General features: G+C 35.6%; 1 protein-coding gene across 1 annotated transcript; it reads left to right on the top strand.

The window, feature by feature from the left end:
* Nucleotides 1-14,934: 14,934 nt before the first annotated feature.
* Nucleotides 14,935-15,506, top strand: LOC311167910 (small ribosomal subunit protein uS8-like). Its single transcript, XM_084229073.1, has one exon. It carries the CDS (start codon nucleotides 14,989-14,991, stop codon nucleotides 15,379-15,381), a length of 393 nt encoding a protein of 130 aa, XP_084085199.1. The 5' UTR covers nucleotides 14,935-14,988; the 3' UTR covers nucleotides 15,382-15,506.
* The last annotated feature ends 2,038 nt before the right edge of the window (nucleotides 15,507-17,544 follow it).

Genomic DNA, 17,544 nt, shown 5'->3' with positions numbered 1-17,544 from the left:
ATGAAAGTTCCTTTAGTGGGCAACAACTCACAGTTGAGGGAATTTGCCTATAATAAACCACTTGGCTTATGTTACATCAAATTAGATCAGATCAATTTCCTTCATTCTTAATTCCTTCCACATCACATCAGAATGTTACTTAAATGAGATGCCTGTAAACAGATCTGGTTCCTGAAGGGGCATGAAAAGATATGAACATAAATGTCAAAATGCTTTTTGGGAAAGGAGATTTTTCTTCTGTGAATGATCAGTTGAGGAATGGCAGAATACAAAGCTGGTTTCAAGGAATAGTTGAGAGGGAAAATAAATATTCATTATATATTTGCATATTTTTGCTAAGTCAATTTTTATAATTTTGAGACTGAAAACTTGCTAGGTTCTTATCTTTTTAGGAAAGGATGCTGCTGGTTCATAGAAAGTTTAGAAAAAACATGTTTTATTTATAAACAAAAGAAGAGTTTAAGTGAGTGTTATAATATTGGAAGGTCTCCTGTAGGCCTACCACTTTATAACACTGATTTCCTGCAAGCATATATCAGCTCACATTAATGTGCATATAGCTAGGTATGCCATCTGTTACAGCTTTAGATGCCAGAAAACATTTCTTGAATCATACTAATTTAGAGAATATCTGTGATATTTGATGGACTTTCTGACCAAACAAGCTAAGGAAAAAGTTGTTTATCTCCATGAAAATATTTTTTTCCATTTTTTACATGACTTGAGATCATGTTGTCCTTGAAATCTCTGTAGGATTTATTGCGTTACTTCTCATTTGGAATTTTAATTATATTTCTATTCATCCTAATTATCTTTCTTGTGTAACTTTGTTTTTTATTCACATAACTATCAGCCAACAATAAAAACTTAAGTTATGACTCTAGGGGTTGAAGGGCTGAATATATTTTTCTCTGATAAGAGGAATAAATGTAATCACTGGGTAGAGATAAGATTATTTCAATCAAGCTAAATTTTTTTCAAGGTAAAATTGTTAGATGAATTAATTGCCATTGACTTAACAATATAAAATTGGAAATATGTATTCGTAGAGGAAAAGATCTAACCAAAACTAAAAGACCAATCAAGGAATGAGGCAGAGGGTAGCTGCTCTCAATAGCTTGCCTGGCAAGGTGGCATTCCACTGACACTGAGACTAAGAAGTGCTTTGTATCTCCTAACAGCATGCATTACAAATTCCAAGATATTATAACTACTAGTAATTATAATTTTTGATGTCAGCTGTTGACATGTACTCAATATGTATGGTAAAAGTAGAAAGACAATGAAAGGCTTGTAGCTCAGTAATCCATGAAATCTTTCGACCAGCAAAGCTGTCAAGACATGTTAAATATTAAACAGCTTTTAAATAATTTTTTTGGTAGACAACCCAAAAATCATCTCAGGAGAAACAGTAAGCATTAAAATTCTATGACATAGGACAAACCTCATATCCTCGAAGGACTGTTTGTAAGTTGTGTGTGATAGTTATCAATCACAGGCAAGACAGCTGGTAGGGAAAGGAAGACTTATGGTATATTTAAAACAACTGTTGTCTTATTTATTTATTTATTTATTTATTTATTTAAGATTTATTTTATTTATATAAGAGCTGGGGTACAGGCCAGATGCACGGGAGGGTGAGAGGACTCAGCAGAGACAGAGTAGGAAACAGAACAGGCAGAGTGACAAAATATACTGCTGAGGGGAGCAGCAGGCAAGACAGGAGAGGTCTGCTTGCCAAGTGGGTTGCTCCGTGGCTGGCGGGCATCGAACCGGCACTGCAGAGGCTGTGGACAGCTTCACGGCGTTGCTTTCAACCTCCTGCGCCACCAGGGAGGCCCCTGTTGTCTTATTTGAAACACATTTTTAGAAAACAAGGTGAATATATTAATGCTAGTGTTAATGCACAGGAATAAGTCATGTAATATTTTTAGAATTTTTTTTTCTGCTTTATTTTGTTCTTAAGGTCACTGGGCAGGCACTGTACTGATGGTGTGCTGGATTTTTCCATACCTCCATGTGTGGTTTTTCATTTGTTCCACATACAAATAGAAATGCCTGGGAAGACCTGAATCTGATATAGAGCTTAGCATATGGTAGTCATTCAGCTAATATTTGATAATGATAATAGATTTTATGCCAAATGTATTTTGAGAACTGGAGTCTTTTTGTGAACAAGAGTAATAAACATAATGAACCCTTATCAAACACTTATTTCAAGCAAGATGCTAAGTATTCCACATGGATTTTAAAAACTCTATTAGTCCAACCCAAAGAGACACATATTCTTTTTTTTTTTTTTTTTTTTTTTGGTGGGACCCTCGCCCGCCCCCGGGGAATGAACTTGCACTGCAGAGGCTGAGGGCAGCCTCGCAGCCCAGTGCTCAACCGCTGCGCCACCAGGGGAGGCCCCAGACACATATTCTTATCCTTCTTTTAGATTTTAAAATAAAACAAAACAAGCTAAGAGTTGGAGGTGTTGGGCAATGTTGCAGCTCTAAATCTTGATGTGAAACAAACATCATTAGTACAGAACTCACTCATTTACCCATTCACTGAACTAGTCTGCCTTGCCACATGATGTTCTGGAGTTGTGGTGATAGCTGTCAAAGAGCTAAATTAAATGAAGAACTGATTTCAAAAGAATTGAGTAAAGTACACATTTGTGAAGCACCTTGCTATGGCACTCAGATCTCTTGATCTTAGAAAGGGTGGTTTATTAGATACTAGTTTAATGAACCAATTTCATCTTGAGTCTCTAGGAAGCTGACTCCTTTTATCAAGGGATTGACTCTGAAAAGTGTCTGCCTTTTGCAGCTGACAGTGTAACCTAACAAATTATCTATGTAGTAGGTATATGGCTTCCTGACTGTTTTATGCTATTTTCAAAGGCTGTTCCCTAATCACAGAAATGAATATAGTAGGCTAAGAAGTAAGATATGGCGTCAAAAGGTAGATGATATTATTTAGCTATAGGCTAGCTGACATGTAAAATAGAAAAGATGGGGAAATTAAGTGTTAGAATTATTTAATTTGTGTTTGCTTCTAGCCGCTGTCAAGCGGGGTCTGGTTCTTTATTTTAGAATACCACGGCAAGTTTCTCTATAAAGTTGTGTGACATTTCTGTTTTAACAATCTAGGTATTATTAAGTAGATTTAACATTCACCAAAATTTTTATTTTGTTTCATTTTTTTACCCAATTTATATGTTTTGTGATATTTAACTCTGCACTATTAATACTTCTTAAATTGAAAGTATGTTGTCTTTACCTGGTCTTCACTGTCTTATATTATTGTGGTTCAGAAATTAGTTATATAATGTGTTGACAGTTTAATTATGATTATTGTGCCTAAAAGATTAGGTTAAACCCAAAATGTCAGAATACTCAGTTTTAAAATAAATATGAGCTGCTTCTTATCTTGTTTTCTTTGTGAAATAGTACATAGATGCAGAACCATGTTAACTAGCATAAGACCAAAATCCTCCATGTTTTACAGAATAATATCTAGTTTTTTTACAATATTTTAAATTTTGTTGTTTAAGTTCTTTAACATTTGATGTTTTTTCTCTTTGACAGTAGCTGTACTCCAAGTCTCTTTTATGAAATCAAGTTTGTAGCAAAGGTATCAAACTATTTTTTACTTCAAAACTCCAGTGTTCTGTATATTGGAAGTAAACTCCATGCAGTATGAACTACTTATTTACTTCAATGACTTTTTCTCATTCTGACAGGCATCTGTCTCTCTTCCATCTAATGTCCAGTGGTGAGTTTTACTAGGTTTCTAGGAAGAGCTTGGCAAACCAGTGATCTCAGTCTTGCACATTTCTCCAATCAAAGCTTAGTCATGTGCTTTGATCATGCCCAAGCTGTTTCTTGTTTTCCTATGAATTGCCACAACTATCTGTTTTACTTTGAGTACTCTTGAAAATGTATCTACATCTGTCCATTTTATTACCTATTTCATAGACATAAACAACATGCTGGCAACATGTATTATGATGAAGGGAGCAATAAAAGTTTAGCATCAGATAGTCACATGCAAAAAATATGAAAATGTGAAAAAGAAAGATGCTGGGGTAGTCTCCAGATGTTCCAACTTCCAGTTAACTGACTCTAGAAGATCTAATTGTGATCACATGAGAGAACCCAAGTTATAACTACTCAGCTGAGAGCTTTCTTTCTAAAGCACAGAAATCATGGAAGGCAGTGAAATAATTTTGTTAAGTTATACAACAATAGTAACTAGAACAGAATTTGTATCTGGAAGTGGAGATCTGTTGAAGCAAAACACTAAAATTTGTGGCAATGGACTTGGAGCAAGTCATCAGTAGAATGGACTTACCTTGAGGAGACTTTAAGAAATGTCTGAAGAGGGCCTCCCCGGTGGTGCAATGGTTGAGCGCTGGGTTGCAAAGCTGCCCACAGCTCTGCTGTGCTGGTTTGATCCTCAGCTGTTCCCTGGCCACCCGAGGAGGGTCCCACATGGTGCGCAGACCTCTCCTGCCGCCCACTGCTCCCCTCAGCAGTGTACTTCGGTCCTTCTGCCTGCTCTGCTCCCCGCTCTGGCTCTGGTGAATTCTCTCACTCTCCCGTGCTTCTGACTATACCCAGTGCTTGTATAAATAAATAAACAAATAAATCTTTAAAAAAAAAGAAAAGTCTGGAGAACATTGAGGAATGTAATCGTGGAAGTCACAGGGACTCCAAGAGGCTGTGAGAGAGGGCTAAAGAAAAGGAGGAAGGTGCTATTGATCACTGGTGAAATGGACACCCTAGTTATATAGTGAAAGAAATTTGAATAGAACTGTTGTCTGTTTTAACATGGAAAAAGGAAGATGAATATTATCATATAGTTAGATATATTTCCAGGCCTAGTCCTAAGGGTACTACCTAACTACTCCTAGCTATCAATAATAAAGTGAGAGACATGTATTAAAGAATAAATTATTGTTTTAAAATGGAATTTAGAAGAAATGTAAAGCATTCAGAAACTTCTCAAGGAGACAGAGGACCTCAATGTGAAGATCATTTGTAATTACAAGACCCTTTGTTAAGATTTTAGAATGATTTAAAGTAGAGCAATATTAGAGACTTTCAGATAGACATACTTCATTGACCCCTTTAGTTAAATATTATAAGACTTCTAAGACTCTGAAGGGTATTGTCCCACAATCAAGGACATCTGCAGTAGAAAAATTGCTTTGAAGAGATGTATGGTTGAGCGTATTGTATAGTTAAATAAACCTCAGTAGTATTAATAGAAATTTCACAAAATTTCAAAGAGAATATCCTAGTTTGGGGACTGTCAACTTGGATGAAAAGGGTGAGAGAGAATACAAAGTAAAAATAAACTGTTGGATAACTTCCTCCAACTTTTATGGGCAGGCAATAGTCTTGAGAAGTCTAGATAGTTGCAGACACAGTTTCTTTATTATTGGAATGAAGGCTGTCATGGAGAGGTAGAGCCACAGCCCAGAGGTACAGAGAACAGTAGGGAGTATGACTGAGTCATCATCAGTAAAATGGTAACACGTACTCTGCTAGATTTCAGAATGTTTGTGGACTAATGTTGTAAGATGTATTTTCCTTGGGCTTCTTACACTTTGTCTTAGCGAATCTAGTAAGCAAAGAAGGTCATGGTCACTGTTTACTTGGGTTATTTTTCAAGCTTTTGTTTAAAATGAACAACTTTAAGGAATGAGGTAATGTCTTTCTCTGGGTCAAAGAGTAGGCTTATTTATTTCTTAGGATAAAAGTGATGGATTCCCCAAGATTAATGCTCCTCAGTTGCAATGTAAAGATACTGGGTAAAGCCATTTGAGTCATGTCACCTATTCTAATGGGTCTTGAGGACAAAGGGAACTAAGACAAACATATTTATACACATATTACTAAGAGAAGTAAATTATTTTGCTCCGTCTCAGAAATTTCATCTCTTCTGCCAGCATTTATAAAGCTGTTACATGCTAATAGTCAATAGGAAAAATTGAATCCCAGCCTCTACAACCAGCAATTGCTGTAGACCTCTAGTTTTTTCCTTTGTGAATGGGCTATCTACTTCAGTTATCATTTGTCAGATAACTTATCCAGTTCTCAGATCTACTCTTTAAGTCAGATAATACAGAAGTAGCTGAAAGAGTAGCTGCTCCTCAGAAGTCTCACCCACTCCACCAGAACTTGATTGAGATGACAAGATCCTAGTCCTTGTGATGGTTTCACAATAGATGGCACTTGGGGACTTGGGAGAAGCGATCCATATATTTTGCACATGGAAAAGATTAGAAAGGACAAGAATTATGGCCAGTGAAGGGACAGTAGCAGATTATAATTTATAATTATAATGGTTCCAGTGTATGCCACTACACATGTTTTGCAATGAGACTGGCATTTCTCAGAATCATTACTCTATATGATTTTATCCTATATTTCCCCAAAGAGACGCTCAGGTTCTTTTACTTAATATTCAACTACTTACAAATCCTCAGATTCTCTTTATCTCTCTTCAAGTCATCAATATAAGTTAACCAAACAACTTCAGTGTTACTGAGGGTATTTCTTGTCCTGTATCTTTCAGATGCTTCAGTCTTTATACCAACAGGGGCATTCTCCTTCCACCTAAGTGTTTTCCCTGTTCACCTTTGGTGTTCCTGGGAAATAGGCTAGTGAGTAATTCACTAGTTTTTTTATATCTCTGAACATATTGAAAAATTTTCTCCCTTCCCTTCTCATCCCTCTGTCTAGTAGGCAAGAGAGCAAAGTCATCTTCCTAGTGAAAAGGCTCCATCCTGTTGCTTATGCAGGAATTCTGTTGCAGGAGGGTAAAATCAGGCACCCACTGATGACCATGGAGACAGATAAAGAAAATTTAATAGGTATTCAGCCTTTGCATCTCTGCAGTGCCTTCTTAAGAAAGGAAAAACTTAAATCCTGCATTGGCTTCTTCTAGTATTAGCATATCTTTAGCTCTAGACAACTGAAAGCTAGAAGCCCTGCCTATCAACAATAATCACATTCTTTTTTTTAAAATTTTTTTAAAGTTTTTTTTTTTTTTTAAGATTTGTTTATTTATTTATACAAGCACTGGGCACAGTCAGAAGTGCGGGAGGGTGAGAGAATTCACCAGAGCCAGAGCAGGGAACAGAACAGGCAGACTGATGAAATACACTGCTGAGGGGAGCAGTGGACACGGCAGGAGAGGTCTGTCGAGCCATGTGGGACCCTCGCAGGCGCTCAGGGATTGAACCGGTGCTACAGAGGCTGTGGGCAGCTTCGCAGCCCAGTGTTCAACCACTGCACCACCAGGGGAGGCCCAATAATCACATTCTTAGTGCTAATGACTCACTCTTCTGCCTATAAACAAAATTCCAACTTGTGTTTATTGGAGCAACTCTCACAGAATAAAATCTGTTGGGCTGCTTCCCTGGTTTGAATCCTCTCTTTGATACTTTGATTATCTGTTGAACTCTTTTTTTTCTTTTTTTTTTTTTTGAGAACAGAAGGGCAGATGTATTGAAATACCCTGATAAGAGAAGCAGCAGGTGAGACAGGAGAAATCTGCTGCTTAGGTTATCCAATTTATTTGCCCAAAGATGTTCATAGCAGTTTCTTATAATCCTCTGTTTCTAGCAGTCTATTTTAATTTAGCCTATGTCATTTCTTATTACATTCATTAGGTTTTTCCTTTTCCTGTCTTAGTCAGACGAGCTAGAGGTTTGTCTATTTTGTTTATCTTGTCAAAGAACCAGCATTTGGTTTCATCATTGTTTTGGACTGTTTTTTTTTTTTCCTACTTCATTTATTTCTATCATAAGTTTTATTATTTTTGGTTTTGCCTGTTCTTTTTTTTTCTAGTTCCTTATGGAATAAGGTTAAGTTATTTGAAATATTTATTGTTTCTTGATATAAGATTATACATTTTTAATGTCTAGCTATTTGGTACTGCTTTTGCTGTCTGCAATAGATTCTGGTACTTTTTGTCTTTTTATTTGCCTCCAACGACTTTAAAATTTCTTTTCAATTTCATCATTAACAAAATAGTTAATCAGTAATATGTTGTTTAATCTCTACATATTTGGGCAAATACAGCTTCTTCCCAAGGTGTATTGCTCTTTGGTAGATCCCAGCTTTAGTTGTTCCTATGGTTGAATGCACAGTCTAACCCTGATGCAATAAACAACTTGATCCTAAATTTGCTGTAACACCTTAGTAATAAAAGCTCTGGCAGTAAAGATCATTGTGTTACAGGCAAGGAGAGGGGCACTCCAGAGACCCCAAACCTGCCTGTTCTAAATGTATTTTTTTTTTTAATAGAGGCATGTTTTTATTTATTTATTTGTTTGTTTGTTTGTTTTGTTTATACATGCACTGGGTACAGTCAGAAGCATGGGAGGGTGAGAGAATTCACCAGAGCCAGAGCGGGGAGCAGAGCAGGCAGAAGGACCGAAGTACACTGCTGAGGGGAGCAGCGGGCGGCAGGAGAGGTCTGCGCGCCATGTGGGACCCTCCTCTGGTGGCCGGGGAGCAGCCGGGGATCGAACCGGCACCGCAGAGGCCGCGGGCAGCTTCGCAACCCAGCGCTCAACCGCTGCGCCACCGGGGAGGCCCAACCTGCCTGTTCTAAATAGGTTCTGCCATCTGTCACATCAACACAAAACACAAGACTTTAATGGAAAGGAACTTTAATACAATTAGTAAACAATACAGAAAAGACAATATAGTTTATAAATCAAGCACCCAAAGTTATCCATCCCCTCATGGGTAAAAGCCCACCCAAACAGGATTGGCCCAGAGCAAGGCCTGAAAGCCTGCCCAAGTCTAAAGCATCTTCCAGTAGAGACCTACAGAAAAGGATCAGAAACAACCAGACAAGTCTGGGAGGAAAAGAGCAAAATTAAAATCAAGATAAAAGCTACCATTGTTATCCTCCTCACAGATCTCTCACCCACATCTTTTCCAACCAGTCCATGACCAAAAGGCAAGCATAGTTTCTTTACATGTCTCTCTGCTACATGTGCCTCCTCCAGGTCTTCTGGTTCTCCATCCTGCTTCCTTCTTTCCTCAGTCTCCTCTGCAACTTCTCTTCTCTCTTTAGCTCCACCCTCCCTTGGGTGGGGCAGGAAACCTGGAACTTCCCCTTTTCCTGGGGACCACCCTGTTACAATTTTAAGTACAATAGTAATTTGATTCCCCCTCCCTCCTTGACACCCATTTAATGGAGTTGAAAGGGAGGGGCCTTTGATCAAATGCATCACAATTATTCTGATTCAATTGTATAGCATTCTTTAATCCATTCCAGCACCTAATGGAGAAATCAATTCCTTATTCCAAACCACTTCATCCTGGAGAAGTCAAACAACTAATAATCATTAGTATATAGGTATGTTTTGAAAAATATACACATAATATTTATTCTCTATATCATTTAAGAGTTTCATACATTCAATTATTCAAATTAATTATAATTTATATAGTCTTTGTAATATTTGTATTGATAAAATTTGGTCACTAGTAGCACTATTTTCAAACTGACCTCATTAACTCTTTCTTCCCCCAGACATCCCTTATATCTTTTTGATTCTTTCTCCCTCCCTCTGCCATCTTAACATCATAAATCTAGCTTCATTTATTAATTTCCATTAGTTTTTCTAAGAATTTTAATTCGTTTAATTGTCCACTCTGTAAATTTCCAGTATTTGTCTTTGTCATTCTGATTTATTTTACTACTACTCACCATTCCCTTGAATGCTTTCCATTTTGCTGTAAATGGCAGCATTTGTATTCCTTATGGCTAAATAGCATCCCATATGGATACAGCACATCTTCTTCACCTACTCTGTTATCAGCAGGCATTTAGGTTGCTTCTGTATCCTAGTTATACCTAGTTATATTATAAGTAATGCTGTGATAAACAACACGAACATTTGATTTTTTGAGTCAATGGTTTCATGTACTTTGGGTAGATGCGCAAGAGTAGGATTGCTGGATCATATGATATTTCCATCTTTAGCATGTAATGGCATTCTTCATTTCTTGGAACTTTCCTTGTTTTGAAATCTGGTCTAAAATTAATATGGCTACTCATAATTTATTTGATTAATTTAAACATGATATATATTTATAATTAAAATGGGTTTCTTATAGATAATAGTTTTGTTGTGTTTTGTATCCACTCAACAATTCGCCTTCCAAGTGGCACACTTAGACCATTGATATGCAAGGTGGTTTGATATAGTTGGATTGATATCTACAATATTTCTTACGATTTTCTATTTGTTGCCCTTGTACCTTGTTCATTCAGTCTTCCACTCTTTGTCTGCCTTCTGTGGTTATAGTAATGCATTTTATATAATTAAATTTTCACTTCTTTCTTAGCATGTGAGTTCTGCCATTTTTTAAGCTTTGGAAAATTGCTGCCCTATATTTTTCAATATTTACATAATAATTGCAAATATTCCAAATCCACTTTCAAATAGAACTATATAACTTCATGGGTAGTGTAAGTGCTTATAATAACAAAATAATTCCTCCTACTTATCCACTGTGTTACTGTTATTCATTTTTCTTATAAATAAGCATGCATAATGATTTCCTGCTTTAAATTTTTTGAAGAAAATGAGAGTGCTGATGTAAATATCCTCTATCCATTATAAATATAGGAACAAAATTATTACTTTAATTTGTGATTTTAAATATTGTACTTGTTGTAGTATGAAGGAATGAATCAGATCATAAAAGTTATCAAAATCTGAGTCCCAGTATTTCAGGGAAAATCACTTTAGAGTGAAATCCTTGAAGACAAAGAGAGAGTTTTGATAACTGTATGTGGGATTAGGGGCAAGGATATGTATAATAGTACTACCTTTTTCCAATATGCTATATTTGTCAGATTATCAGTTTTCCCAAATATATTTTGTATTACCCTGAGAAAAGATAGATATGTTTTTTTATACCTTAGAAATTTAAGTAACTAAAGAAAAAGATGGTTCATAAAGCACTATTTAAACATTTAAATTTTTTATGACAGCAAAGGAAAAAAAGCCATTGAAATGAATGGTTTGCTTGGGTGAGTAGTCACACCATGACTGTGCCTGGCTTCCTCCTGTGTCTTTCCTGTGTGTCTTGTTAATAAATCACAAGCAATTCTTTGCCTGTCTATGTTGCTAAGGAAGGGATGGAAAAAACATGCCTATGGATTATGTGTAAAAAAGTCAATGATGAGTTTTTAATAATTCAAAGGCAACACTTAAGTTAATTTAATTTTACTGAGTTTGACTACCTTTAATCTCCACACGCTTATTAAAGTTTTCTGCTGTCATTTCTTTGATATTTGATGGTGAAGTTAATTAATCCCCAAGAACTACTCTCCCACTTGCATGAGTCAGGCATAACTCCTGTGGTTCTGTTGTGGAATCCTGGCATTTCTATGACACACCATGTCCTGATCTAGTTCTTTTCCTCTTGGGTCTCTGACTGTGCATAGTGGGTCAGCACCTGTCAGAGATCAGGCTGGACTGCTGAGTGTTGGCAAGTTAATGGTTGCCCTGGCTAGGGAGGCAGATTGAGAAGGAGCTGTACACACCAGAACTTTTATGTGTTGTCAGGTTGGCTGAAAAACGTGAATCATCAGAGATGTAGAGCAATAGGGACAAAAATAAACAAAATAAATGAGTCTTTTATCTTTTCCACTAAAAATTAATATATTATTTAGTAACTGGCAAAACATTACTTGAGCACCTGATATAACCAAGATAAAGTTCTAGCCCCAGCGAAAGTTGTGGAAAGAACAGGACCATATGACAGATGCTATAAGTCATCACACAAAGAGTCTATGGGAGCTCAGAGAAAAAATATATCGGGGGCAAGATAGTCTTTATGACTTTATGCTTTTCTTGATTTTTTTCCCCTCTCTTTAGGATGCCCAATTGTAGTAACAGGGGAGCTAACTCAAATTGGCTTAAATAAGAAAGATAAATTTTTGTTTCAAATAAGTGAGAGTCCAGTGACAGGATTGCTTGCAGGCATGGTTCATCAGGATTCTACACTTTTGTGATGATTTCACATTCTTGTGAAGAATAAATAAGACAATAAATGAAAACATTGTATACACAGAGTAAATTATAAATGGATAGATACAATCTATTATCACTACTTTTATGGTATAAACATATTGAGTGTAAAAATTTAATGTTCATGACTCCCATTTTTTTGTCCTACTTTAATTAATATTAAAAAAGAAACTTGGAATCATGTGGCAGTGTATTAGCTTGAAACCATAGAAGGGATAGATGGGATAATGGCATTGGTGGTTTGGTGGAGGGTGAGTGAAGCATGGTTATGTATGTATGAGAACAAATTTAACCCCAAAATTGAAGTAAAAATAGATGTATTTTTGATTTGTGATTAAGAAGTTTTCCACATGTGCAAAAGAACACTATCCTATTATTTTACTTTTCCAAAGACTACTTGCCTTGTGTGTGTGTATGTATGTGTTTGGGGTGTGTATATGTGACATGTGGTATGTGAATTTAGAAAGGAAAAGTATCACTGAGACTCATCTAAGTCATATGTTGGAGTTAGGAGAGTTACATGGGTTTCAATGTATAGATTAAAGTCCTTACATAAATTTATAGTTCAGCATGTAGATCAAATGCTTAAAGAAAGCTAGATTAAAGAGGAAAGAGAAGAAAACATATTTGCAATTACTATTTAGTAATTTTACTTTTAGAAATGAGGCACTCAAAAGAGTTTCTTCAAGAACAAAAGTGGGAGTAAACTATTCCATTCACAATTGTGGTTATTATGCTTCTAAAAGATAAAGTTAAAGTAGAATAATAGGCAAGAGCTCCATGTCTATGGAGAGACTATCTTTTTCATCTATATAGATTCTTGTAATTTACATTTTTATATATGTGTGTGTATGCTTATATATATGTATATATTTACACATTTATAATTGTAATAAATATGGCAGAATTTCTAATATCATTTTACAGATGAAAATACTGCAACTGAGATCAATTTAATGATTAGACCCATGTTTAGTTATGGGATTGGTTGATGCATAGGAAAATATCCTATCATTCATCAAATAATCTAAATACTAAATCACATCCTCTGTCCTGACCTATGAAATTTTTCAAATTTTATATTTCTTTCCTTTCTCCTGGAAATGAAGTTTAAGGGATTATATCCTAACTACGTGAAAAAATTCTAGGGGATTTTTTTCCTTCTGCATTGGCTACATCACCAACCTTTAGCCTGAAAATGATCTACTGTCTGCTATAATTTTGAAGGAATATTTAAAAACAAGTTGATATTACAAATTAAACTTTTCAGTTATGCCAGGTAAGTAAAATTAAGTATATAGGACAAATGGGAGTTAGGAGTACATGGGATATCTAATATAATTTAAAAAAACATTAGAAAAAATTTCCAGAAATCCTATGACAAGAGCATTTTACTCATTAACTATGAAGTTTGAATTGGATTTGTATTAGTTTATTTTATTGTACTGAAATTTGTTTTGTCACACTATCCAGCTTATGAAATATTAGAAAACCTATGTATTTTTCATAAACATAAAATATACCATTTTTTAAAATTCAAAATTGCTTCAGTTGCCCCAATGCCAACAATTTCTAATAGACCAATATTTCTGCATAGGGAAATGGAGAATTAGAAATCTACTCTTTGTGATACTCTAGCTAATGCTGTTGACATTTCACAGAAGTGGCTGTAATGTTGGTGTGAAAGAGGGAATAGAAGGATAAGGAAGATAATTATAGCAATAATATAATAGTGATTGTATTTATTGGGGCAGAAGGGCTAAGTTGATTTTTTGTCAACATTGGAAGAATATATTTCTTTGAACTAAGTTTCAAAAAATTGACTGCATGTTTCTACGTACCAACATACTTCAAAGTATCAGTGATATTTCCCAAGAGTTTCAAAGGCAATGGCAGGATAGGGGTAGGGGGGGAAACATCCTATTGGTTGTACAAAAATAGTTCATGTTATAGGAAACAGACATTTGGGGAGATAAAGAGAAGGATGTTTAAGAATAAGGAATGTAGGGAAAAGAATGTAAATGATTTCCTTTTCAGAAGAACTTTGTTGTATAAGGAAGAAGGATGAGGCCATTGTGATGAGTTCAGGGCATTGGGGAGGTTGGTCTATAAGATAAGGATGTTTGTAGACAGCCTCCCTTTGGCCTAATGGTTTATTTCTTCTGCTGTGTTGAATGAAGAATGGGTATCATGATAAATCTTGGTCAGTTTGCTCCTTTTCTCAGGCACTTAAGTATGTCTGGTCAGATTGTCTCAGGAACTCTTTTTCTAGCCTTGTGCATAGGAACATAAGTACCTCTTCCTCAACCAACACCAGTGATGAAAGCTATCCTTTTCTATCTAGTTCAGTCCCATAGTTCATTTTACTCAGCCTATTAACATTTCTCCTGTGTTTAAAGCAATGATCTTGTACAAAACTAAGTTACTAAGTTACTATCTGAAAGCTGTAGGCTGCTGTACTTATAATTAGAAACTTCCAACTTTATGTGGCCCAATGGAACAAAGTAGGCCTTCTGGCATTTAGTGGTATAACACATTTCCTTTAGAAGAAAGGCACATTTTAGGGGGCTTGGGGTGCTTTCTTTATCTTTTGACAGGTAGGGGTCTTATGGGATGTGTTAACCATGTAGAGGCCATTACTACCTAACTACAATTTGGAAACTATGGAGGCAACCCTAGGAATTAAATAGTATAAATAATGTAACACCTGATTATAAAATATTAGCTATTTATATATAAAATGCTATATTCAGTTCATCAGAGTCTTTAAAAGGCTTCTTGCCTTTAAAGAGATTGTTAAATTTGTTATTGGGAATAGCAGGTATGCAGATGTTTATATTACAAGACAAACTATGGTATCAAAAAGAAAAATATGGATGCTCTTAGAAAAGTAATACATCAAGAAGAAAGTACTGTTTAAGATGGATAGCCTCTTTCTGCCATCTTTTCGTGCCACCATAATGGTGCGCATGAATGTCCTGGCTGATGCTCTCAAGAGCATTAATAATGCTGAAAAGAGAGGCAAACGCCAGGTTCTTATTAGACAGTACTCCAAAGTTATGGTCTGGTTTCTAACTGTGATGATGAAGCATAGTTACATTGGCGAATTTGAAATCACTGATGATCACAGAGCTGGGAAAATTGTTGTGAACCTCACAGGCAGGTTAAACAAGTGTGCAGTGATCAGCCCCAGATTTGATGTGCAATTCAAAGATCTAGAAAAATGGCAGAATAATCTGCTTCCATCCCGTCATTGTGGTTTCATTGTACTGACAACCTCAGCTGGCCTCATGGACCATGAAAAAGCAAGATGAAAACACACAGGAGGGAAAATCCTGGGATTCTTTTTCTAGGAATGTAAAACACATGTGGAAATAAAATGCCTCAATGGAAAAAAAAAAAGATGGACATTGAAAAGCAGTGATCTGAGAAGGAACTTAATATTGTAGGCTAATAAAAATAAAAAAACCTGGCTAAAAGAAATTGCACACTGATCTTGGAGAGCAGAAAATGGTTTGCTTGTTCTAGAGTTGAGAATCTCAAAAATACATAGGTGTTGTACACATGTATTACAAATATGTGCACACTTGTTACAAATGCTTAGTTTCTTTTTTTTAATAAACTATTGTAACCATTGAGTAAACTAAGTAGCCACTGAAAATTCCAGATCTGGATTGTAAACTACTTGCACACTAGGAGATGCAAATAAGAAAGTCCTTCCACTCTGAAAACTCATAAGGGATATGATAATAGAAATAATAATAACCCCTGGTGGTGCAGATGGTTGACTGCAGTGCTGTGAAGCTTTCTGCAGCCTCTCCAGCACAGGTTCTATCCCAGCCGGCCAGCAAGATACCCGCATGGCTTGGCAGACCTCTCCTGTCTCGCCCGCTGCTCCCCTCAGCCGTGTATTTCGTCAGTCTGCCTGTTCTGTTCCCCACTCTGTCTCTGGTGAATCCTCTCACCCTCCCACACATCTGGCCTGTATCCCAGTTCTTGTATGCATGAATAAATAAATCTTTAAAAAAATAATGAAAGAAGGAAATAATCAAAGATAGGATATTATATATGGGAGTACAAGAGAGAAATTCCTACTAAATTTCAGGTATAAATCAAATGCTTATTTTCATTTATTTGAATGTGCCCAGTCCCTTGGGAACTGAATCATAGCATAATGGATGTACGTTGATAACTGATGAAAACTGTAAAAATGTGTCCAGAATTAATTTGAAAATAAAAGAGCTATAAGAGTAATTTAATAAGTTAATTATTGAAAAAATCTAGATGAGATGCTAAAATTTTCTTTCAAGTAGTAACTAACATTGAAAAATTCCAACAAATAATCAGGAAAGATTATTTTTGCAGTGCAAATGAGATGGTATTGAAGTGGTATTTTGATGGTTTAATTGAATTTTTTGATGAAGAGCTGATGTGTACAATTTGAAGTTCATGGAACAAGAGTAAATACTTGCTGACCTTGCACGGAAGGGAAAAGAGCAACCTTTTCAATGTGATATCTAGGCATCTGAATTCCACAGATTGATTTACACAATAGCAACCTAGAGAAATGAGGTTTCAGCCTCAATCTCTTTACATGTCTTTTATCTTTGATTGGTCCATGGTTAGAGACTGATTCCCAAGCATGGACACCTATCTTAACATGGGTTGCAATTGAAGGAGAGAATATGAAGGGATCATCCATATATATAAGTAGTTTGGGAAAAATCATTCCAAGTTGATGGAGCAGTTGTTTATTTCCAGAGAACTATGCAATGAATATTTCCCAGATTAAACATTACATTTTCAAATTAAGCATTACATTTCAAATTGTGACACAATGTCCAGATTCTGAGTATGAATTTTTATTATGCTTGTCATTTTTGAAAATACAACCGTGTATGTTGGCCTTTAGTTTCCATGACTGGGCAGGTTCAATTGAAGGAAGGTGATTAAATATTTATTTCATACCTGAAGTATAGTACAAATTTCTCCCTGATACTCCCTTAGATCACACTGTCTTTTATTATGATTATTTATGTTTTTATTTATCAGCAGTCTAAGTACTCAGAATGCAATTATTTATCCTGTTTATCTTTGCATACCATGAAATATCTATCATAATATTTCTCAGTGTTGATTTTTAATAAATGTTAACATGAATAGAATTAAATGTATAAATTATTTAGTTATAAGTTAAGTTTGGCAAAGATACCCAGCAACTGATTCTCCATCTAAAGAAGTAAATATGACTAGCATAGTATAAAACTTTTTAATGTTATATCATTTAACACTCATAAATGATTCTATAAGGTGGCATTATAATTTTTCCCATTATATTACAGTCATGCATAGCTTAACAAGGATGCATTCTGAAGAGAAGCACCGTTAGGCAATTTGGGTTTTGTGCCAATGACATAGAATTTAATTACACAAACTTAGATGGTGTAACCAACTATAATACATACCTATGTTATATG

This window comes from Talpa europaea (genome assembly GCF_964194135.1).
Source record: "Talpa europaea genome assembly, chromosome: 2".
Classification (NCBI taxonomy): Eukaryota; Metazoa; Chordata; class Mammalia; order Eulipotyphla; family Talpidae; genus Talpa; species Talpa europaea.
The sequence above is the reverse complement of the archived record's forward strand: the minus strand, read 5'-3'. Positions and strand labels throughout refer to the sequence as shown.